General features: G+C 53.7%; 2 protein-coding genes across 5 annotated transcripts in view; one reads left to right on the forward strand and one right to left on the reverse strand.

The window, feature by feature from the left end:
* The window catches only part of NAT10 (N-acetyltransferase 10), a 41,417-nt gene extending 37,447 nt beyond the window's left edge, over positions 1-3,970 (forward strand). For all 3 annotated transcript variants that reach the window (XM_055094271.1, XM_003830384.4, XM_034932394.2), the window contains 2 exons: positions 502-585; positions 3,143-3,970. In XM_055094271.1, coding sequence (XP_054950246.1) covers positions 502-585; positions 3,143-3,251 — 193 coding nt within the window. In that variant the 3' untranslated portion in view covers positions 3,252-3,970. The remainder of the gene's footprint in view (positions 1-501; positions 586-3,142) is intronic.
* A 4,069-nt stretch (positions 3,971-8,039) lies between these two features.
* The window catches only part of ABTB2 (ankyrin repeat and BTB domain containing 2), a 207,991-nt gene continuing 193,520 nt past the window's right edge, over positions 8,040-22,510 (reverse strand). The window contains exons 10-17 of one of the 2 annotated variants that reach the window (XM_003830383.5): positions 20,591-20,820; positions 18,919-19,097; positions 18,156-18,261; positions 17,814-17,916; positions 17,204-17,294; positions 11,749-11,817; positions 11,313-11,426; positions 8,040-9,634 (exon numbers count right to left, since the gene is read on the reverse strand). In XM_003830383.5, coding sequence (XP_003830431.2) covers positions 9,437-9,634; positions 11,313-11,426; positions 11,749-11,817; positions 17,204-17,294; positions 17,814-17,916; positions 18,156-18,261; positions 18,919-19,097; positions 20,591-20,820 — 1,090 coding nt within the window. In that variant the 3' untranslated portion in view covers positions 8,040-9,436. The remainder of the gene's footprint in view (positions 9,635-11,312; positions 11,427-11,748; positions 11,818-17,203; positions 17,295-17,813; positions 17,917-18,155; positions 18,262-18,918; positions 19,098-20,590; positions 20,821-22,510) is intronic. The other variant, XM_034932392.4, reaches the window with a different exon arrangement.

A 22,510-nucleotide genomic window follows, 5' to 3' on the forward strand; every position in this document is an offset into this window, starting at 1 on the left:
TGGACAGAGAATCGAGCTCTAGTTTCTGCCCTCAGCTTTGCAATATCAAAACCTTGATTTGCCAGGACTGCTAAATCTGAAAGAGAAGGGAGGGAGGGGAGAGGCACAGTTCAAGGGCTTGTGGACAAATGCTTGGAGGTGGGAGTGAGTGAGAAGATTGTGGGGGTGACAGGAAGCTTCTTTGGTGGATGTTAATGAGAGTCATGTGGGAGGAGCCAGGCAGGCTGCCTTCTGTGCAGGACTGTCCTCACTGACCCCTGCCAGCAGGCCTGGTGACCCTCGCTCCTGTGGAGCTTCTATCCATAGAGTTAAATGCCATGTCTCTTGGCCCTCCTGCACGCTTGTCCCCTCTGTCCTTTCTGCTGTTCAAATGCTGACACAGCTCAGCCTGGCTTTCATGACAGGAAGTGTCTGATAAGAATGTTGTCACTGTCGTTATTTTCTCTTAAGCAGTCCCCTCTTCTTTCTAGCAGGCTTTGATAGTTCCCTTCTTTTTTTTAGATACATAATCCGTGGGGACGATGAAGAGTGGAATGAAGTTTTGAACAAAGCTGGGCCGAACGCCTCGATCATCAGCCTGAAAAGGTGAGGGCCCAGGGTCTGATGTGCATCTGGCGGAAGAGGCATTCTGGCCTCTCTGCTTCTCTTTAACTTTGACTAGAAAATAGGAGGTTGGAGCAAAAGCTTTGACAGAAAAGTCATGGTTCTTCCCTTTGAGAGTCCCCTGGCCATTACCCTTGCAGTGCATGTCCCACAGACCAGGAGGGCCATCTCTTAGGCATGGATCTCTTCACTCTTTGTATTTGTCAGCCATGCCAGGGCACTGGGCCTGTCAGGGAGAAGGGCTTGAGGGAACAGTCCAGAAGCTGCCACTGGCTGAGACTTGCTTATGGGCTTTCATCATTCAGCCCTCAGGATGACAGCATAAGGGGGCTGTTTTATTACTGTCTTTGCTTTAAGATGAAGTAACAAGGCTCTCAGGGGTTAAGTTCCCAAGAAGCACACAGCTAGTGAGAGCCGGAGCCAGAATCAAGTCCAGGTTTCTCCACTGCAAGGCCATAGGTTTAACTGTTACGTTGTCCTTCCTTTGAGCCAGCAGTTCTCAAGGTTTTGGGTCTTTGAGTTCCTTTATCTCTTAACAATTAAGGCCCCCAAAGGACTTTTGTTGGTTATATCTATGGAAATTTCCCATATTAGAAATGAAAAACTGGCCAGGTGCAGTGGCTCACGCCTGTAATCTCAGCACTTTGGGAGGCCGAGGCAGGAGGATCGCTTGAGCCCAGGTGTTCAAGACCAACCTGCGCAACATAGCAGGCCCTGTCTCTGCAAAAAAATTTTAAAAAGAAAATAAATGAAAAACTGAGAAATTTAAAAAATATTCATTTGTTCACAGTAATAATGGACTCAGTCGTTTTGAAAAATACTCTTTTTCATAAAAATTTTGGTGAGAAGAGTGGCATTGTTTTACATTTACATTTTTGCAAATCTCTTCAATATCTGGCTTAACAGAAGGCAGCCAGATACTCATGTCTGTGTCTTCACTGACACTATTTTGCTGTCATATCTTATACTCTCTGGAAAACTGAATATTTGTGAGAGAATGAAAATGAAAAAAGGCAAATAACTGTTTTCATACTAATCCAAATACATTTTGACCTTGTGGACACCTGAAAGGGTCTTAGGGACCCCAGCAGTCCCTAGACCACTCTTTGAAAATCTTCACTTCCAGCTTCTTATCTGCAGAGTGGTGCATTTGTAAATAACTTAGGCTGGAACCTTCATCAGTTTTTCCTGGGAGTACAATGAGGCCTCCCCTGCCCAGAGCCACTGGAATTGAGGCTTTCACAGCTGATTTGGGGGGTTGATGGGGAGGGTGAGATTTTGGCGATCCCCTATTTATTGGTTTCCTTAAAAGCTTATATTTTGGAAACATTTGGGAAGAGGAAACCTTGTGTCTCTAGGAAATGTAGATCCCAGAAATCAGGTACTGTCTTCCAGAGTCTCCGTTAGTCACTGTGGCATCTTGAAGGATCCAGCATTGATGCCGGCCTCATTTCCCAGATGCTTTGTGGTGCAGCACGGAAGCCCACTGTCGGTGTGACCTGTCTCTGTTTTGTACAGTATGGCAAATGTAGCACAGGGCCCATGATGGCTTTGGCCTTGAGCACGGTGGCTTTGACTGGAACAAAAGGCTGGGGAGCGTGCTTGCTGTGGAGACGGCCTCAGCTCCTCACTCTGCAGAGCTTGGCCTTTCCTGCCATTTGTTTGGCCATTGCTGGTAGTGAGAAGCCTCTTGAGCCCAACAAACCAGTGTTGTGTGGTTGTTCATGTGCTTGATGGCTCTGAGTAAATGTGAAAGCTTGAACTTTGTGAGCTAAAAATACTGGTAGCTATCATTAAATCCTCTGAGGCCTTTCTTTTTCTTCCTTTGAGAGGTACTTCATTCATATGATGTTAATGGTCTCTGGACTGAACTCTTCACGGTCTCCTTATAGGGAAGTATTTGTTCCCAGAGCAAAATTTAACCTGTAAGTTTCTTAATGGCAGGTGGCCATTTGCTGAGTGATTCCTATGCCAGGATATCAATGAAGAATCCAGGGGCTGGTCGCAGGGTGTCACCTGAGTTACTGTTGTTTGGGTTTTCTTCTTTTTCCTTATAGGAAAAATAAAATAATAGTAGCACATCAGAAAGTATGGCAGGGTTTTCCTTGGAGTCTCATGCCTTGTATTAAGGACTGTCTTCAGGGTCATTGGGATGAATATGTCTAGTTTCCAGAGTCACTGCAGTGGTGAGAGTGGTGGTGGGGAATCCTTGTGGTGCCTTAGGTCTGTCTTGGGAGAGGGGAGCAGAGTGTACTGCACCCTGAGGAGAACCCGGATTTCAGGTGTTAAGATCAAGATTTGTTCTTCCACAGACTAAGAGCTGGGTCAGGGCAGGAACTGGTCTGTATGGTGTGTCCCCAGCCCCAGCACAATGCCTGCCCCCTAATAGGTTTGCAGAGAACATTAATGTCCAATTGGGTGGCCTACATCAAGTTTCAGACGGTGGAAACCCTTTTTGACAAAGCAAAGCAAGCTTAAAGCAGTCTCAGATGTTCAGATCTGTACATATTTCCTTCTTTCTATTTTGATTTTTCTCTAGTGACAAGAAAAGGAAGTTAGAGGCCAAACAAGAACCCAAACAGAGCAAGAAGTTGAAGAACAGAGATACAAAGAACAAAAAAGATATGAAACTGAAGCGGAAGAAATAGTGAAGAGAAACTCAGCCATCTGTGTTTGATCATGGGAAGATACTCTCACTAACTGAACCCTCTCTGGCTGGACTGTTAAAAGCAACGAGAGGCCCCAGCACACCTGGAAGCTGGCCGCGAATTCGGCCTCTGGGCCTGTGTGTCTGTGAGCTCAACCTGGCTAAAGGCAGAGTCACTCCCAAATGGGTCTCTTTAGAACTTGATGGCTGGGCACTGCCATCTCTAGAATTGCCAGGAGTCTCTCTCTTCCTGCCCAGTCCAGGGCCCTCCTTTCCTATAAGTTCATATTTTGCTTTGAGCCAGCTTTTTAGTCTCATTCTCACACATGTGGAAGCCACGTTGCCTCTCAACCGCCTGAGGCCCTTAAGTACATCGCTTTCTGGTGGTGCCCAGGAGGCTGCTGCTGGGCCGCTGGGTCTCTCTTTGTGGACTTGTGCCTGGAGCAGGAGGAACTCCAGTCCGTCCTGGCATCCATGGCAGCCCGCGGTTAGGTGCACCAGGGTTTGCTGATGTTGTCTTGTGCTGTTCCACTCTTGGCTCCAGCAGACCCACTGTCCCAGAAAAGCCTGAGCCTGTAGTTTATGTAGAATGCCACATCTGCGTCCTCAAGACCTGTTTCATCCATTTGGGAAAAGATGTTGGGAAAGGCCACTTTGCTCGCAGGGGTGAGGGGAAGGATAGAGAATCTATTTTTAATAAATAACATTCTAGAAAGATCAGCTGCCTGTGAGTGTTCTGAAATCCATGTACATGGATGTTTCTTCTGGTGGGTCTTGGCTGCCTGGTGGAATTTGGAAGGTGTTGGTATCAAGGTCAAAGGTGAGCAGTGTGTCTAGGGCTTCCCAGCCCAGGAGTCTGCGGGAGAAGTGGCAGGTGGCTATGGTCACCTCGAGGGGCTTGGTGTGGTGGCTGGAAGCCAGCTAGAACTGCCTCATTTCCTTCCCAGCTCCTTCCAGGTCACTTGGTCCCTTCCATTTGTTGGGAACAGAGGTAACCTGGTGGCTTTACACATACTTTGGTATGTTTGTTTAATGGTATCCAGGCTAATGAGTCTGCAGCCCCGATACATTGTCTAGGTTCAGAGAAGGACAGGGAAGGAAACGGTAACTTCTCAGCCTAAGGGTATTTCATATACAGCTCCTAGGACTCGTCCCCACAGGGAGAAGAGCAGGTTCTGTGTGTGACCCTAGGGCTGCTGAGGCTTGTCACTGAGGCTGTCAGGACATGAGCCTAGGGGCCTTTCGTTTCTTGGGACTGAAGTTTCCTGGCCACAGACCTCTGTTAGGTCTGTAGGAAATTTTGCTGGAGGCAGGGAGGGGGCATGAAAATAATTTTTATTTATTTTCTCAGGTGGGTGCCTGAACCTGCCTTTCAAAGAGGGTTTTCTTAGACCGTGGCCAGAAGCAGAGTCACATGCTCAAATGGTCAGAGCTGGATGGGACTGTGCAAGTTGTCCAGGCATATCATCCTACAGGTAAGGAAGCTTTTGTTTAGCGTCTCTACCCCCAAAGTCTCCCCGGCTGGCTCTGCTCTGGGGTGCAAGGTGAGGGCTCTGGAGGTAGACTGCTCTGCCCTGATGCTCACCGTGGCCTTGGGCAGGTTACTTCATCCTACCTGCCCTTCAGGTCCACTTCTGCAAAATTTGAGTGGTAGGAATAGCACCTCCGTCACGGGGCTGTGGTGAGAAGTGGGTGGGGTAGAATGGGAAGCGTTTAGAACAGTGCCTGGCACATAGCAAGTGCCTCTTTGGGTTCTGGGCACTCATCAGATCTAACTAGAGGAGCCGCTCAAGTTCAGTTACATGCCAGCTCTAAGAATACTCAATAAGGACTAGCTGTGGTGTTCTTTTGAAAACAGACAGGGTCTTGCTCTGTTGCCCAAGCTGGAGTGCGGTGGCTCAATCATAGCTCATTGCAGCTTTGAACTCTTGGGCTGAAGCCATTCTCCCACCTCAGCCTTCCAAGCAGCTGGGAAGGTGCTCACTACCACACCTGCCTAATTTTTAAAATTATGTACAGATGGAGTCTCAATATGTTGCCCAGGTTGGTCTGGAACTCTGGCCTCAAGTGATCCGCCTGGGCCTCCCAGAGTATAGGGATTAGAGGCATGAGCCACCACACTTGGCCAGGACTGGCCATGTTCTAAAACCACAACCTAAGCTAGAAAAGGAGTCTCACTTGGGCAGCGAAGAGCATGCATTTTGCAGTCAGACTTGTCTGGCTCTGTATAATATCTCTGTATCCTTGGACAAGGCCTCTTTATTTGCAAAGCGTGTGTTCCTAAACACACACTTGGGTCTTTGCATTTTATGGTCATGATCTTGGGTTCTCCTTCAAACCTGAAAAGGCATGCCTCCCCCACACCTCACCATCTGGCCCCCAGACAGAGTGACATCTGTAAAGCTTGGCTGTCTTAGGAAATGTCACTTGCGAAATGAATTCAGATAGGCCAGCCATGAGTGCTGTCACCAGAAGGGGAAGAGCCTGAAGAAGCCTGAACAAAGAAGGTTACTAAATGGTCACCCCCCCATACCCCCTCGCCAAGCGGGGCTAATGCCGGCCTGCTTCAGTGCTTCCACTGCTCATCTGGCCCGGCAGTCCCGGAGGACTCCGGATGACCAGGAGACGGGACACAAAGGGGGCCGCTGAGGCTGGGAGGTGGGGGAGGGGCAGAAATAAGTGACCGTCACCTTGGAAAAATGTAGACTTATTATCTGAGGCCTGTTACAACACCCGCAGCCATTCTGCAGGCCTGGAGGAGGGGGTGGGGTCGGAAGCCCCTTGGGCTGGAATAGACAATTTCAGGGGATTGCCCCTGAGGGGGCATGCCCTTGATTCTACAAACAATTGGTTCCAGTTAAACATCATCTGGATCCTGCAAAGGGGACTTGAAAGGCAGCCTGAAAGGGAGAGGCCGGGGCTTCCTGCTTGGGCTGGTTCTGTTGAGAAAGCTCTAGCCACCTGGCATCTGGCACAGGGACTAATGTGGAAAAGGATAACTGGCCTTCCAGGCCGAGAGCCTAAAGGAAAGAAAAGCTTCAGGAGAAGATTTGAATGCAGGAAAGAAACCAGACAGCCTCAAAAAGGAAATCTCAGTGTTAGCCCTGTCGGTGCAGGAGCAGACTGGTACCTGCCACCTCTGGAGAGGTGTTTTCTTTGGACATGGCTAAGGCGCCAGCTTATGCTTGCCTGTGGACCCACTGGAGCCGAGTGAAATCCCTGTAGATGCAACCCATGCTCGCAGCACCTGGGTCCTCAAGGGCTCCAGTAAGAAGGTAACTCCCCCAAGCCTGCCTGTGGCTGCTCATAGCAGGCGGAGCAGGGCAGGCCGTGAGCAGTGGCCCCGAATTAGGAGGTCCAGCTGCCTGGGTAAGTGATCATTTCTGTTTGAGTCCTAGCCCCTTGGAAACATGTCTGATTTTTTTTGGTAATTATTTTAATTTTAAACGTTTATTCAAAAATGTATTCCTGCTATCCACAGGCTCCAAGGGGCCCGCTCCCTCCCTCCTACCTCCACTTTCTCTCAACCCCCCACTCACCCTCTCAAGAGAGGAAATGGTGGATCCCTCATCTGGAGCCAGAATGCAACTATATCTTGCTTTCTAGGCTGGGTACTGACCAAGGCATGTCCTGCAGGGATGGGGGAACTTGTGGGGACGCTGGACACAGACCCATGAAGGGCAGCCACTTTGAATGGCAAGTGCTGGGGACGGACAGCCCGCTCCACCACCGTCTTAGGCCACTGCACAGGAAGATGGTGTGGGGGAGTGCGCCCCCTCCCAGTGGCCCCCAGAGGGCACCATGGGTCTGTGCGGCCACAGGTCCCCAGGCTGGGCCTCGAGCTGCCCTGCGCAGCTCCTGCTGGAATTGGGCTTTGCCAGGGACTGGGATCTTTATGTCAGTCCCCTAATGCCTGAGTCACGGCTGGTCACTGACCCACAGCCACTTTGGTTCAGGTTCTCAGTGACCTTAGGAATTTCTATACCTGCTTCAGGCAGGCAGGCGACTTTTGAGAGAGAGTCTTGCTTTGTTGTCCAGGCTGAGGTGCAGGGGTGATCATAGCTCACTGCAGCCTCGAACCCCTGGGCTCTGTGATCCTCCCACCTCAGCCTCCTGAGCAGCTGGGAATACAGATGTGCACCACTATGCCCAGCTAACTGGCAGGGAATGTTTTAAAAACTTATATTTGTGCCTGAACTTTGCACCTAAAACTACAGCCATAGCCCCAGTACACTCTTGGACCTGAGTCGGCGCCTCACCATCTCCCTCCATTACCTCTGCTAGTGGCCTTGTGGTGGCACAGCCAGCTTAGCTTAGCTGGGCCTGGGGGCAGCAGTCACCCAGGGATAGGTCCCTCAAATCAGGCCAGGTCGGGCCTGGGTGAAGGAGGCCCTGCTGCCACTTTGGTGGGCTATGCCATTTGGGGATGTGCCTCTGAAGACAACCCCCAAAATAGCTCCCACATAAAGGGCCGTGGAGGGGATGGGAGTGGAGATCAGGAAAGCCTGATAGTGTCATATTCCTCAGTCATTTGGTGTCTGTCCAGCTCAGTGGCACACATGTACTTAATTAAATGTGAGCGTGGGCGGGTGAGGAATGGATCCAGGCTTCGTTTCTGGAGAGAGGCGAGTGCTGGGTGGCCATAGCCATGGCTTTGGTAGGGTCTTGGCTCTGAGAGGCGGGAGACCTGAGTAACAGAGTTAGCTCTGGGATCTCTTCCTGGTCCTAAGGGGCTCCTCCCCAGTTCTGAACTCTGAGTAACCCTCTACCAGGAGCAGTGAGGCCAAGGTCATTGTTAATGAGTGTTTATTGTTAAAACCATAGTACATTTACAGTAAGTGACAACATTATTGTACAGTTAAAGTATCATACAATATTACAGCAATAAAATAATGCCTATTTCTTTGTACATCCAGCCAAGCAGCTAGTCAAAATATTTTCCAGAATTGCAAGCCCCTGGGGGCTTTTCAGGGTGACCTGAGTGACACCTTCTGAAATGCCTGGGGCTTTTGGTGAATAAATAGTTTTTAAGGTGCGGCCAGACAGCTGAAGAAGTTGCACCCAGACAGGCTGTGCCTGATGCTGCCCCAGTGTCTGGTCCATAAATATGACAGGTGTCAGGGGAGCCCAGGGCCTGCAGAATTCGAGGGCAAGGCCGTGAGGGGACACAGCAGAAAGGCCTCTTCTCCCGGCCCTTACCTTCCATCAATGCCCTGTCCTTTAATCTCCAAGAGTCACAGTCCCCAGTGGGACGTGTTTGCCTAGCTCTCAATCCTACATTAAAGGAGCCGAGAGACTTGACCAGGGGACTCTGCTTCATCGCCCCCACAAAGGCAACCTAGTCTAGGCCTGAGGTTCCAGAATCCACCCATTTACTTTGGCCCCTAAAACCAGCAGCAAAACAAGAGCTGAGGCCATTCCTACACAGCACCCCATCCCCTACCCCCTTGCCCCTCCATGCCAGACTTAGCTCAGAAACCATCAAGCTGGGGAACTGCCCTCTGCTGCTAACTGAGCAAGCTGGTAGTCCTGATGGGAGGGACTCTGGAAGCCCAGGCACCAAAGACAATGGGGGGACTCCGGGTGGCAGCAGTCGTGGTGGCAGGGGGGGTCCACAGGCCACTGGATGCCCACATTAAGCCTGTCAAACCTTTGAAGAACAAGTTTGGGGATTTGGGCAGCCTTTGCTATGTGACATTTAGGAAGAAAAATACCAGCTTTTGAATTACTGTAGACGACTGGGGGCCTAGGCAGTATGCATTCTATACATTCATAAGGATTCCTATACCCCCAGGAGCCCCAGTTGGGATGGTCTGAGTTTACTGAGGCCCTAGGGGTGAGTAGAGCTTGGAGGGCCTGGGCGGAGGTGGATCAGGATCAGCTGCTGACCTGCAGGAGGGGAGAGCGACACCCAGGGGGAGTGCATGGCTGCCCTTGAGTTGCAAACTGAGATGGGGAGGAGGGCCACCAGTTAGCTACATCTCCCCTTTGCCCATCAGTGATTGAACAAACAGCTCTAGGGCAGAGGAGATGAGGGTGAGCTGCCCTGTGACAGGGGGGACATCTGGGGAAGGAGGAGGAAACAGCCCCGTGAACCTGGCTCCAAGAGGGCCTACAACCATACCCCGACATGGTGGGCCCTGGCACCTCCACAGGCCCTGGCCTCGGCAGCCTCCGCCCCCTGCCTCACACCCGGGAGGTGATGTAGACAGAGTGCACGCGCTCTGCCAGGGTGTTCTGCAGGTCCTGCAGTGGATCCAGGCCCTGCACTTTGCTGCTGCGGCCGTAGATGAGCTGCCGGAAGGCATCCTGCTCCAGTAGGGCCTTCATGTGCTTGAGGAAGAAGCCCTCACAGAACAGGGCCAGTTCTGGGGCATTGTGGATCTGTAGGGCAGAGAAAGGAGGGGTGAAGCCCATGGCCTTAGTACAGCCCCACTCACCCTCACCCCCAAATACTACCTTCCCATGGCCACGGCCCTGATTAAGCCCCACTCTGGCCAGGGTACGCGTTCCCTGTCCCTGCATCCTGAGGCCACCTCTGCTATATCTGAACTGTTCAGCCCCCGTCATTTTCCTGCCTGTGTCATACTGTCATGCTGCCCTGTTAAGTGGCAGTCATCCCTTTTGGGTTGGAAGTTCCCTTCCTAAGGGTGGGAACGGGGACTGTCCACCACTGGGTGTCCAGGGCTCAGCACCAGGCCTGGCATGTGACTGTGCACATGGTAAATGCTGGATAAAGATGTTCACTCAACGCATATCAAGGGGCCGCTCTGGGTTTTCAGTTCTGAGGTCAAGATCTCTGCAGTGCTGCTGATGTCCTAGTTTGGGAGAGACAGACAGAATCTGAGGAACCAAAGACAAGGTAACTGCAGAAGACTGTGAAGGAGGTAAAGCCAACGTGACAGGATGGCTTGTGAGAGGCCAGGGGAGGCCTGGGGACACCAGCTGATGAAGGGCGGGAAAGAGCTTTACAGGAAAAGGGAAGTGTCACAAAAGTCCTGGGGTCTGGGCACGCTGAGAAAAAAGCATGGCAGAGTGAGGGGAGATGTGGGCAGGACCTTGGGGGCCTTGGAAGGCATGATAAGGGCTGGCTATTATTTAGCCTGCAGCAGGTGGAAAACCTTTGGTGGGATTAAGTATGGGAGTAACACAGTCTTTGTACTTTTTTCAGGGGCGGGGGTTGTGTTGAGACAAAGTCTTGCTCTTGCCCAAGCTGGAGTGCGCATGATCACAGCTCACTACAGTCTCAACCTCCTGGGCTCAAGTGATCTTCCTGCCTCAGCCTCCTGAGCAACTGGGACCACAGATGCATGCCACCACACTCAGCTAGTTTGTAGAGGCAGGGTCTTGCCATGTTTCACAGGCTGGTCTAAACTCCTGGTCCTCCTGCCTCATCCTCCCCAAGTACTGGGATTACAGGTGTGAGCCACTGTGCCTGGCCATGGTTTTTGAACTTTTGAAAGAACCTTGTGGATTGCAGGGCTAAAGCCAGGAAGTAGGGAGGCTGGGCTGATGCCATTGTCCAAGAGAGTGATGGTGGTGGCTTAGGGCAAGGCGAGGGCAGTGGAGATGAAGGGAAGTGGAGAAACCGCTGGTGTGTTTCAGAGGTGGGTGGCTTGCATATGGGAGGGTTTTTGCAAATCAAATATGATTCCTGAGTTTTGAGTCTGAGCAACTGAGCAGTGACCATGTTGATTGTTGAGATGGGACAGCTGGGGAGGCACAGACAGGTAGGGGAGAAAAGTAAATACCTATGGCTTTGATTTGACTCAGAGGCTCAGCAGCTTGTCCAGTTACCACAGCCCAGGTGGCAGAGCTGGAATGTGAACTAGGATGCAGCTGGCTCAAAAGCTCACCTCCCAAGCTACCACATGGCCAGTGGGCAGCAGTGACCCCAGGCAACACAGGGAGTTGCTAACCCTCCCTCAGCCTCTACACTGCCCTCAGAAGCAGCCTGGTCACCTGCATCTCCTAGCTCATCCCCAGTGCAGCCACACGGCCGAGGCCCCCGTGGAGCAGAGCATGTGGTGGGAGGTGGCCAGCAGGCATCCTTGGCCCTCACCTTGGCATATTTGTAGGTGTTCACGGCACTCTCCACGCTGAGGGTCTGGGAGCACAGGATCTCGCAGTGCCTCTGCAGGGCATCCAGCTGGAACAGGCTGGCAGCTGACAGCAGCTGGTAGGGAGGCAGAGCAGGTCTTGGGGACCCATGGCCAGACCAGTGGCCCAGACAGCACCGAACAGAAAGCTCCCGAGTGCCGTGTGCCCTGCTGCCTCCACCCTCAGGCCCCACTACCTTCTGATACTCCTGGGCCTAACCATCCCCGCTGGGGCACGCACTGAGGCTGGGCTCAGTGGTGTGCACAGTTCCTCTTTCTGGGAACCGCTCTTCCTGTCAGATGGAGACGAAGAGCCACCTTCCCTCTGAAGGGGGTGAATGGGAGACCGAGCCGCTGGGGACCCTGGCCCAGGCCCCCTCCCCCTCTCCCGAGTCTCACCTCCAGGATGTCAGCGGTGGGGATCTCCATGGATTCTGTTCCTCCGTAGTACAGATACTGCATCATCATCTGTGGTGGGAAGAGGCCCATGTGAATGCCACGTGAACCTGAGGCATGAAAGTCCTTGCCGGCCCCACAGGGTACTGCTCCAGCTGCCGCCTCCAGGGGCCTGTCCCTCTGCAGGTCCCCAGCTCTGTCTCTCCCTCCCTCTCCTGCTCAGGCTGAGACTTGTGTTTTCCCGGGGAAGCCAACTCCAAGACCCTCTCTCCTGAGTCCCTGCCCTGATGACAGGCTCTCTCCTTGGAATGTTTTCCCTACAATCCTCATGAGAACACCGTGAGCCCAGGAGGGAAGTTCCTATTCACAGCTGGGGAAACTGAGACCCAGGGAAGGAAGATGACTTGGCTCAAGTCCTTCAGCTCCCCTGATGCCTGCAGCAGGGCTCTCGCATCATGCCTGGCCCCGTGTGGCTCATTGCTGCTGTGATCTAAATTCTACACAGGGAGTAGCAGTGGGGGGTCTCTGAAGGGATGTTGGAGGACGCTGCCTCCTGCCTTCCCCTGTTTGCACAAGGACTCCAATGTGGAGGTGAGTGTCCCATCTGGGCTCTGTCTCAGGTGTGCTTCCTCAAAAAGAAAGCGCAGAGCCCAGGCCTGGAGGCCCGGAGCTGCCCTCGACAGGCTGAGCCCCGCCTTGGGCTCCCAGATGAGGTGGTCCAGGACCGGGAACGATTTAGTTCTCCTGAGGTTTCAGTTACAAACTCTGCCATCACGCTGGAGCCTAGTGAGGTTCCCAGTTGGAAAAAGAAAAACAATTCTTTCTGGCTGGCTGAAGAAACGGCTCCAGCAAGGAGCTGGCAAGTGTGTAAGTAAACACGGCTCCAGCCGGCACAGTCGAGCTCTGTCAAGACCGGCCCTGAGGCTGCAGAGGCACCAGAGGGTCTAGGAGAAGGCCCAACTGTGGGGAGAGAAGTGGGGAGACAGGCCTGCCAGCCTTGTTCAGGCATCAGGAGATGTTGGCCAAGGCCCACCCTGGAGATGTCAGCCTCTCCCCACCTCTAGAGGTCTGGGAAGCTCCCACGGCCTTCTGCAGCCCCTGCTGGAGCCTGGGTCGTGAGCTCATGATTGCACAGTAAGTGTCCGTCTGCTCCCTCCAGATAGTGTGTGCCTTGGGCAGGCCATGCCCGGTCCCTCTGCCCTCCCCATGCAGGGCACTGAGTGAGTGCTCAGTAAGGTGAGGCACCAGCAGGAGCAGTGCCTGGAATGCCCCTCATACAGGGTTGGGGTTAGAGCACCAGGCAGGCAGGTCAGATCTTCCTGTTGGGATTCTTTGCTAAGGGATGGCCTCAGGGCAGCCCCTAGGGCCAGGCCTACCAGCCACCTTAGGCTGCAGCTCCCTTCCTGGCCTGGAAGGCTACCTCCTGCTGCATTTTAGGATTTGGTTTTGGCAAGGCCCAGTCTTGGCGTCCGTGGCACATGGATCTCCCTGAGGCCACTTGAATGCATATGAGGCCACAGAAGTCAGATCAGAACGGCTCACCTGGAGCCTTGCTATGGGAGCTGGGCAGCCAGCAGGCAGAGGTGGGTGAATTTTGCACAGCCTGGCAGTCCCTAGCAGGATACAGGTCATGTGCCTCCTGGAGCCAGGCAGCCTGTGGGGCTAGAGGCTGCTTGAGGAAAGGCCCCAGACAGGACCACCTGTAGAAGGGCAGCAGGGTTTCCTTCTGTCCTGAGTGGGCCACTTGGAAGCTGATACTGCAGAAACCATGTGGGAAGGGCAGGGTTGGGGCCCTCTGGGCTATATGCTCAGTAACTTTTTTTTTTTTTTTGAGACAGAGTTTCGCTCTTGTCGCCCACGCTGGAGTGCAGTGGCGCAATCTCGGCTCACTGCAACCTCCACCTCCTGGGTTCGAGCGATCCTCCTGCCTCAGCCTCCCGAGTAGCTGGGATTATGCAGCATGCACCACCACGCCCAGCTAATTTTGTATTTTTAGTAGAGATACGGTTTCTACATGTTGGTCAGGCTGGTCTCGAACTCCCAACCTCAGGTGATCCGCCCACCTCGGCCTCCAAAAGTGCTGGGATTACAGGCGTGAGCCACCGTGCCCGGCTGTGAGTAACTTTTTACATTGATTACATGTTGAAATAATATTTTGGCTATACTGTAAGTTCAAAAATATTAAAATCAATTTCACCTGCTCTTTATTTTTTATGTGACTAGTAGTAAATTTTTAATTACAATGTATGCCTCACACTGTATCCTACAGTACTGCCTAGATGTCCTTGGGCCTCTGTTTCCTCCTCCAGAAAACAAAATAATGATCCACACACCCCCACCCCACCCCGCCTGCATGAGAGTCAATGCGATATTTAGGGGCTGCTGGAAAACTTGCAGGCTTTGTTAGGGAGCCCTGACCCCAGATTGATGGCTTCAGGCTGACCCCTCCAGGGAAGCCCGGAAAGTCGGAGCTGAGGTCTGGAAGCCCCATCTGAAATGATGCCCTGGATATGGCAAAATTCTGTACCCAGGAGACCCACGGGGCAAGGCCAGTGCCCTGGGCCTAGTTAGAACAGTCGGCCAGAACTTGGCAAGAGGCCCAGGGGAAGGCATGTGTGTGCTGTGGACCTGAAGCCTGTCCCCTATTTGCCCTCCCAGCAACCCCGGGAGGTGCCAAGGGGCTGCTGAGCCTGTTCTGTGACAGATGCCCTCCCTTGGCCTGGCAGGTGAGCACAGGCGACTGAGCCCGCACACGTCCCCTTACAGGCAGTGGTCACCCATGGCCACACGTATGCTCCCCTGTCTCCAGCGATTCCTGTAGCCCCTCTAGGACCTGCCTCCTGCCTGATCTGAGCATGACTCCACCTCCTGCTCCCACTCACCTGGACATGTTCCTAAAGCTGCCCATTCTCCAGTGAGTTGGATTAAGGGGTGAGAAAAGAGGGAAGGGGAGACGCCACCTGGCTTATGCCAGACCCTGGGCCTCCCCTCCTCCCACATCCGTCAGTTACCAAGTTCCAAGTCCCATCCACTCTTCCCTGGTCCATTTCCCTCCATCCCCCCAGCCACTGCCAATCCAGGTCACCACTGTCACTCAGTTGGATTCCTCAGCAGCCCCTAACTGGTCCCCTGGAGGTGGCCATGCCCCCTTCCATCCCTTCTTACCGCTGCAAATGCAAACTTGGCTGTTTTGCACATCCTGGGTTTGAATTCTGTCTCGATCACTTCCCAGCTATGTGACCTTGAGCAAGTTACTCAACCTCTCCATGCCTCTGACTCCTCTACCAAGAGGGGATAATAATATACCTACCTCCCTGGAACTGTGCTGTGAGGCCTCAATGGAAACCAAGCAAAGCACTTAGAACCCTGCCTGCCTAAGTGTTAGTAATGGTGAGTTCCTCCTACTGCTTAAAACCTTTTAGAGGCCGGGCGCGGTGGCTCACGCCTGTAATCCCAGCACTTTGGGAGGCTGAGGCGGGCGGATCACAAGGTTAGAAGATCGAGACCATCCTGGCTAACATGGTAAATCCCATCTCTATTAAAAATACAAAAAATTAGCTGGGTGTGGTGGCGGGCGCCTGTAGTCCCAGCTACTCGGGAGGGTGAGGCAGGAGAATGGCGTGAACCCGGGAGGTGGAGCTTGCAGTGAGCCGAGATCGTGCCACTGCACTCCAGCCTGGGCGAGAGTGCGAGACTCCATCTCAATTAAAAAAAAAAAAATATATATATATATATATATATAATTTTTAAAAAATACATATAAGTTTTATATACAATATATATTATATATAATTTTATATAATTAAAAAAAAATATATATAAACTTTTAGAGCTTCCAGCTGTCCTCAGGTTAAAGTTCAAGTCCTCCACACTATGGTTCCCTGGGGCAGCTTCAGACTAATTTCTGGACATTTCTTCTTAATTACCCAGACCAGACCAGAGGGCAATTCCCGCACATGTCATGGACTCTGGCTTCAGGGGCTTTGCGTGTGATAGTCCCTCTACTTGGAGCTCTGGAGTAACTGACCAGTTGCTCCAGCCCTTGAGACATTAGCCTATCACTCCCTCAGGAAGCATGCCTCATCGCCCCATGTTTGGTGTAGATGTACCTTCTGCAGCCCCCAGAACTCCCTGGGCTTCCCTTGCCACAGCGATCACACTGTTTCATAATCCTATCTCCTTGAGGGCAGTGTCTCTGTCCTATTTGCTGTGGTATTCACCCCAAAATGTCTAAATGCTACATAAGCATGGGGATAAGTGACTAGAAGGGGCATGAGAAAGAAAAAGCCATTTTAGGCCAGGTGCAGTGGCTCACGCCTGTAATCCCAGCAGTTTGGGAGGCCGATGCAGGTGGATCACGAGGTCAGGAGTTCAAGACCAGCCTGACCAAGATGGTGAAACCCTGTCTTTACTAAAAATACAAAAATTAGCCAGGCACGGTGGCAGGCGCCTGTAATCCCAGCTACTCATGAGGCTGAGGCAGGAGAATCACTTGAACCCGGGCAGCAGAGGTTGCAGTGAGCTGAGATCATGCCACTGCACTCCAGCCTGGGCGACAGTGAGACTCCGTGTCAAAAAAAACAAAAAGCCATTTTAGAGGTGGCCCCATGTGCTTCTGTGAGACTCTGGGGTTTGCAATCTCTCCTATTACATCACAAACCACTCCTGTGCAGGGCAAGGCCCTAGACCCACCTGCCAGCTGCCTCCTGGCCTCAGTCCCAGCCCATAAGGGTCAGCTCTTGCAGCCCTGAGCCCACCACACAGCCTGGAGACCTGGCAGTTGCTACTTTCTAGAAAGCTCCTCTCAGTGGGGTTCAGCTGAGATCCCAGCCAGGTCTCTTCCTCTGGACCTTGTCTGCCCTGACTGGAGTTTCTACTATGTAACCTTGTATGTTCTGCAAAGCTTAAAGCCCGAAAGACCTGACTTTGATCTACAGTCAGGATGTGCGCCTCACGGCCACGTGTTTGACCAATGTGGCCGGGGTTTGATGCTTGGGAGAAGTGACGCAGCCTCCCCCAGCACTTCCTAAACTGCACTGAGCACATGGCCACCTGGGGAACCTGTGAAGATGCAGGAGGGCTGGGGTGGGGCCTGGGGCTCTGCATTTCCAACAAGCTCTCAGTGATGCCCATTGGCTGGGAGCCCACCCTGATAACAAGGACTCACACCCCAGCTGTGTGGCTTGTATCTGTCCTTGCACGTCTGTCTGCAGGCTGCCCAGACCACCTGTCCAGCGGTTAGAGCTCAGGACCCATGTGACAGGCTCTGAAGCTGCAGCCCCACAACGGATGGCTACCTCTGCACAGGGAAAGACCTGGATGCTCTGTTCATTCAACAGAATACAGAAGGCACTGGGAATAGAGTGAACAATGACAACCAATGCACAGCTGCCCACAAGGTGGGCTCCTGGGGGAGGGTCATCCCTCCGAGAAGAGGGCGGCACCAAGACCCACACACCTGAAAAATGTGGTACTTCATGTCGCAGATCTCGATGGTCTTGCTGCTGTCCCCATCCTGTTCTGATTTATTGGTCATTAGTGTCTTGAACCTGGAGCAAAGGAGACAAAGCAAGGTGGGTTTTGAACCTTTTACTTCACCACTGTGTGGCGATGGCACCATCTGTCACCTGACCGGCTACCACAAGACGGAGCATTTTAAAAATTACTGCTGTGCTCCTAAAATAATTTTCAGCAAGTGCCATTTTACACCATCTTAGGAAGACATCTGGGCTGAGCCCAATTCTGTCCCCACCACCCACCCTACAAGCGACCTGACGCCTGTGGCCAGAATGCTGACTCTTCATTCCAGGATATTTATGTTTTCTAATAATAAAAGCAATAACTAGGCCAGAAAGAACACCACCTCAGAGCCCCCCTTTCCTGCTGCCCTGGGTCCACCCTGTCTCATCCCGCTGTGGGGCGAGTGGGGCTCTGCTGCGATGTGACCGCAGTCTGAGGGGCAGAGGCTGCAGGGTACAGCCCCAGTGAGTCACTCTCTGTCACCTGGAATCTGAAACATGGTGCTTCTGTGCCCCTGGGCTGGGAGTTTGTTATCTGAGGCTGCCTACCTGTTAGAAGCTGTCACCAGCAGGACTTTATGTGCATAAAACAGCTTTCCTTCCACCAGGAAGGTCACATCTGACATCTCCTTATTGTTCAAAAAGTGTGGATCTGTGAAAAGGGGGGAGACAGAGGGATATGGCTGAGGAGTCCCCTGCTGGGGGTTGCTTGAGTATGCTGTGAGGTGCGTGTCTGGGGTTGGGGGTGGGACACAGAGGTGAGGAACAGAGAAACTGAGGCTGGGGCCTTGGCGCTTGGAAATGGAGAAAGATGACAAAGTGGGGAGGAAGCAGGAAAGGGAAGAGGGGGAGGACGTGTGGTGATGCAGGGCGCAGGGGGCGCGCCTTCACCTAGCCTGGCCGGCAGGGTCTTCCGGATCTCTGGGATGCTGGGGATGGGACTGCTGCCATAGCAGTGGGTGAAGATGGCAGCCAGTTGCTGGATGACGGAGTCGTTCTGTGGGGAGAGGAGAGAGGGCCTGTGAGCTGCCCGCTGTGGCTGGCTGTTCACAGATGCAGATACGTCAGGCTAATTTCCAAAGTCCAGGCCAGGATTAGTGCAGCCGCTATCTTTTGTTCCTGCTGGATGTGGCTTGGCAAGAGATGACTGTTCCTTCATCAGTGATTCCCCAAATGGCTTTTTTGGTCAGGTTCCAGCCCATGGCCCCTGCCCTCTACAGCCAGGCAGTGCAAGTCTAAGTCTGGGTGCTGTGTGTGTGTGTTGGGTGGGGGGGTTCCTGGGTGCTGGGGGCGAGCATGCGCGCATGTGTGTGTGTGTGTGTGTGTATGTGTATGTGTGTGAGTGGGGGGGGGCCCTGGGTGCTGGGGGTGGGCGTGTGTGTGTGTGTGTGTGTGTGTGTGTGTGTGTATGTGTGTATGTGTGTGAGTGGGGGGGGGGCCCTGGGTGCTGGGGGCGGGCGTGTGTGTGTGTGTGTGTGTGTGTGTGTTGGGTGGGGGGGGGGTCCCTGGGTGCTGAGGGCAGGCGTGTGAGTGTGTGTGCATTGGGTGAGGGGGTCCCTGTGTCTGTCCACGTGTCTGCCTGTGTGTCCCTCTGTGTGTCCCGTGGTCTGAGTCTGGGCCGTGGGCTTGGGAACCGGCCACTGGCCACACTTACTTTGCTGGTCTTGAGGATGTCGAACATGAGCTGCAAGCCCTCGGTCACCAGCTCCTCGTTGTACTCCTCCTCTTTGATGGAGCTGAAGTCCCGCAGGAGGCTCTGCACCACCGAGTACCGCGACTGCGAGAACGAGGTCCTCAGAGACTCGATCCAGATGTGCAGCTTCCAGGGGACTCCTGGCCCAGGCAGGGAAGGGCAGGCAGTCACGCACTACAGCTAAGCGCTCCCGGCACAGACCACAGCCTTTTCTGGGCAGACTCTCGGGATGCCCCCGCTGTCTGCAGAGCACCCCGCCCGCCCCCTCCCGCCTGCCCCCTTCCTGGGCATGGAGTGGCCCTCTCAGGATGGCCATAGAATGAAAGCTTTAATTCATTCTAATAGGTCTTGCTGGCAGGTCAGAGTGGAGTTTCAGGTTCTCATGAGATGAGGTGGAGGAATGGCTTCGGCCCACATGCAGGGAACTCAAGTTCTGAAAGTTGACCGCCCAGCCTGGGGATTTGGAAGTATGGGCCCAGCACCCATAGTAGCCTTGTTGCTTATTGGGCTCAAGAATTACTTGCTAGAGAGGTCTCATTAGTTGTGGAGGGGTGGCCAGGAGGGCTTGGATGGCCAGAGAATATGCCAGGCACTCAAGGACACACAGGCCTCCTTGTCTGCACGGAAGCTCGAAACGAACCCGGTCCTATCACGAGGGACTCTCCAGCACACAGAGCACTGGAAAGCCGCTGCACATCCCCGGGCACATAATGACTGTTTTACCAGTTCCCCAGCATGTGTCAGTGGGGCTATAACTTAAAATTGCTGTGGGAAGTTCATGACATAAAGTAGTCATGTCCCTGGTAATTAGAGAGACAGCTTCTTACCCCAACCTCACTGTGGATTAAAGAACTGATGGCATTCCCCAGCGACACATTGACAGTAGTGTGGTGTGTTAGTACCCTTGGGTTATTGACTGCAGGTGGGAGTGACATCTCTGTTTTACGGTGAAGAACACTGAGGCTGACTCACTGCTGTCTTGGCCCAGCCCTGGGGGTTTGTGGCCTTGTGATGACACTGACAGTGCTATCATCCACCAAGTGCTCACGGTGGCCACTGTGCCTTGTACTTTAGGTGATGTCACCCCATTCTTAGATAAGGATCATTAGCACCAAACCCACAGAGGTGGGAATTGAGGCTTGGAGAGAGGACATGGTACGCAGCTAGCCCAGGACCTGACCTAAGTCTGTGTGACTAGCCTCCCTGGAGGACACCAAAAGTCCACAGACTCGCAGACCCAAGGAGTGCAAGGTCAGCCGAGTGACAGGACTGCCGCCTCACAGCGTGGAGTCCCGGGGCTTCAGAGGCTCCCAGTGCTCGACATCCCTGGGCTGTGACTGGGGAGGGGGCAGCGAAGCTCCAGCCAGGCAGGGTGGAGGGCCCGAGGGCAGAGAACTGGGCCATGACCCCAAGACGTGGCACTGTTGAGCACTGTCTGAGGCCCAGGGCCCCTCCTGAACTGGCCGTGTAGCAGGGGAGTCCCAGCCTCCACCCAGTCTGTGCTCAGCTGCCCTGGGGCTTGTCTGTCCCTGCAGGCCCTGGCCCTCTCAGGCCTGCTGAAGAGCAGCAGGGAGTGATCGTGTGTGTCCATATACATGCATGGACATGGGTGTGCATGCCCGCGAGGCCTCACCCAGTGCCCTCAGCTCCATGGTGATGTCCACATAGCCGTGCTCAGCGCTGTAGTACATGGCCTCCTGTAGGGCCTTGGTACGGGTCCGGCTCAGCCGCATGGGCCCCTCGCTGCTGCTGCCCTGGCTCGACGCATCACTTTCCTCCACACCCTCGGCCAGGATCTCTTCCAGGGACAGCACGTCCGCTTTAGCCTGCTGCGGCTGCGTCAGGAGCTTCCTCAGGACGTTCCTGCAGGCCCAGGGATGAATGAAGGTGAGGGCTGAAGTCCCACAGGCAGTGCCCACCTGAGCTGTCCCCCAGTGCCCTCCTGCCCCGACGGGCTGCTCTGGGGTACCCGAGGGCTCGGAGTTTCATGGTCTTCCTCCTCCAGGCAGGCCAGGGGTCCCAGGGTCACCAATCCCCATATACCTCCGAGAGGCAGGGCAGGGTGCAGGGGAACCCACCCTTCTACCATCCCGGTATTGCAGAGAAGCCATAGGCTTCGGGGCTGAGCGAGCTCTGCCATCCTGGCTGTGTGACCTTAGCCAGGTCACTCTACCTCTCTGAGCCCTGACTGCTTTGGCATATATTACAGGGTGTCACTATATCACACTTTCCCGGGGCTCATGTGAGGCTGATGTAAAGGGTTTAAATGCAGAGCCTGAAACACAGCAGGTCTTTCTAAATAGCAGCTGACTATGCACGTGAAAGTGTCTAAAACACAGGAAGAGCCCAGTAAGTACTCATTTGGTCCCTTCATGTTGATAAGGATGAACTGAAGACGGATGTCACGTAGAATTTATTCATATTTATGAATGAAGACACAGAATGTTAGACCCCACGGAGGACGCTCCCCCGTGCTGCTGCTTTTAGCCTCGTGAGAGCCCAGACACATCACCGTCATAGGCGATGGATCCATCTTGCTCAAGGCCACTCCAGGTGGGGGTACAGACCCAGGACTTCTGGCTCCAAGACCTAGGCTCATTCTGTCACCTCCTGTGGCCTGGGGCTCTGGGATGGATGCAGCATGGGTGGTGCTGCAAGGTTCCTGGGGGCTGACCTGCTCCACGGCTACCCCGCAGATCCTCCTCATACCTGCCAAGCCCATGGCCTGGAGGTGCCCTTCCAAGGACCCAAGGTCCCTCCCAAGGGCTCCTCCTCACGTGTGGACTTGCTAGTTCAGGCAGTTTACAGAGCACCTTGTTTGGGCCAGGCGCTGGCATGTGAAGGTGAACTAGCCATGGTGACTGTCCCAAGGGTCCTGTGCTCAGAGTGACAGGCAGATGAGCAGGCAGGCAGTCTCCACGCAGGGTGAAGAGGCCTCCATGGGGGATGCAGGCACTGGGTGGGGTGGAGCGGCCTAGAGGTGGTGACGTGAAAGATGGCGCCTGGAGGGTGAGGGTGGCTGGGGTGGGTGACTGTGGGGGTGGGCTGGAGACAGCTGGAGAGAAAAGCATTCTAGGGGAGGGGACCCCAGCCAGAACATGAGGCTGGTGGCAAGAATGGTGTCGGGGAACTGGAAGTAAGTGTCCTGCCTGCCAGCCCTGCTTTTCCAGCCCCGCTTTTCCAGCCCCGTTTCTGCCCTGTAATAAGCCCTTGTCTGGTCTCCATTTGCCCCTCCATGCTGTCCCTGACTTCAGCCTGCTGCTGTCCCGCCACACCCCTGGGCAGGCCTGGTCCCCACAAAGCAAGCTCTACCATCTGCACCTGGGGCAGGGTGCAATTTTGCACCAGAAGCCTCTGCACAGCTGAGCCATATGCTGTTTGGACATCCAAGGCCACTTGGGCACTGGAGGACCAACAGCAGGCATGGGAAGCAATGTGGTCCTGAGTGGGCTCTGGCAGCTGCAGAGTGGCATCTCACTGGGAAATGGGATGGTCTGCCCTGGGTGTCGGGAGGCCCAGGCTCCAGTCCCAGGTCTGCCAGGAATCAGCTGTG

This window comes from Pan paniscus, chromosome 9, assembly GCF_029289425.2.
Source record: "Pan paniscus chromosome 9, NHGRI_mPanPan1-v2.0_pri, whole genome shotgun sequence".
Taxonomy (NCBI): domain Eukaryota; kingdom Metazoa; phylum Chordata; class Mammalia; order Primates; family Hominidae; genus Pan; species Pan paniscus.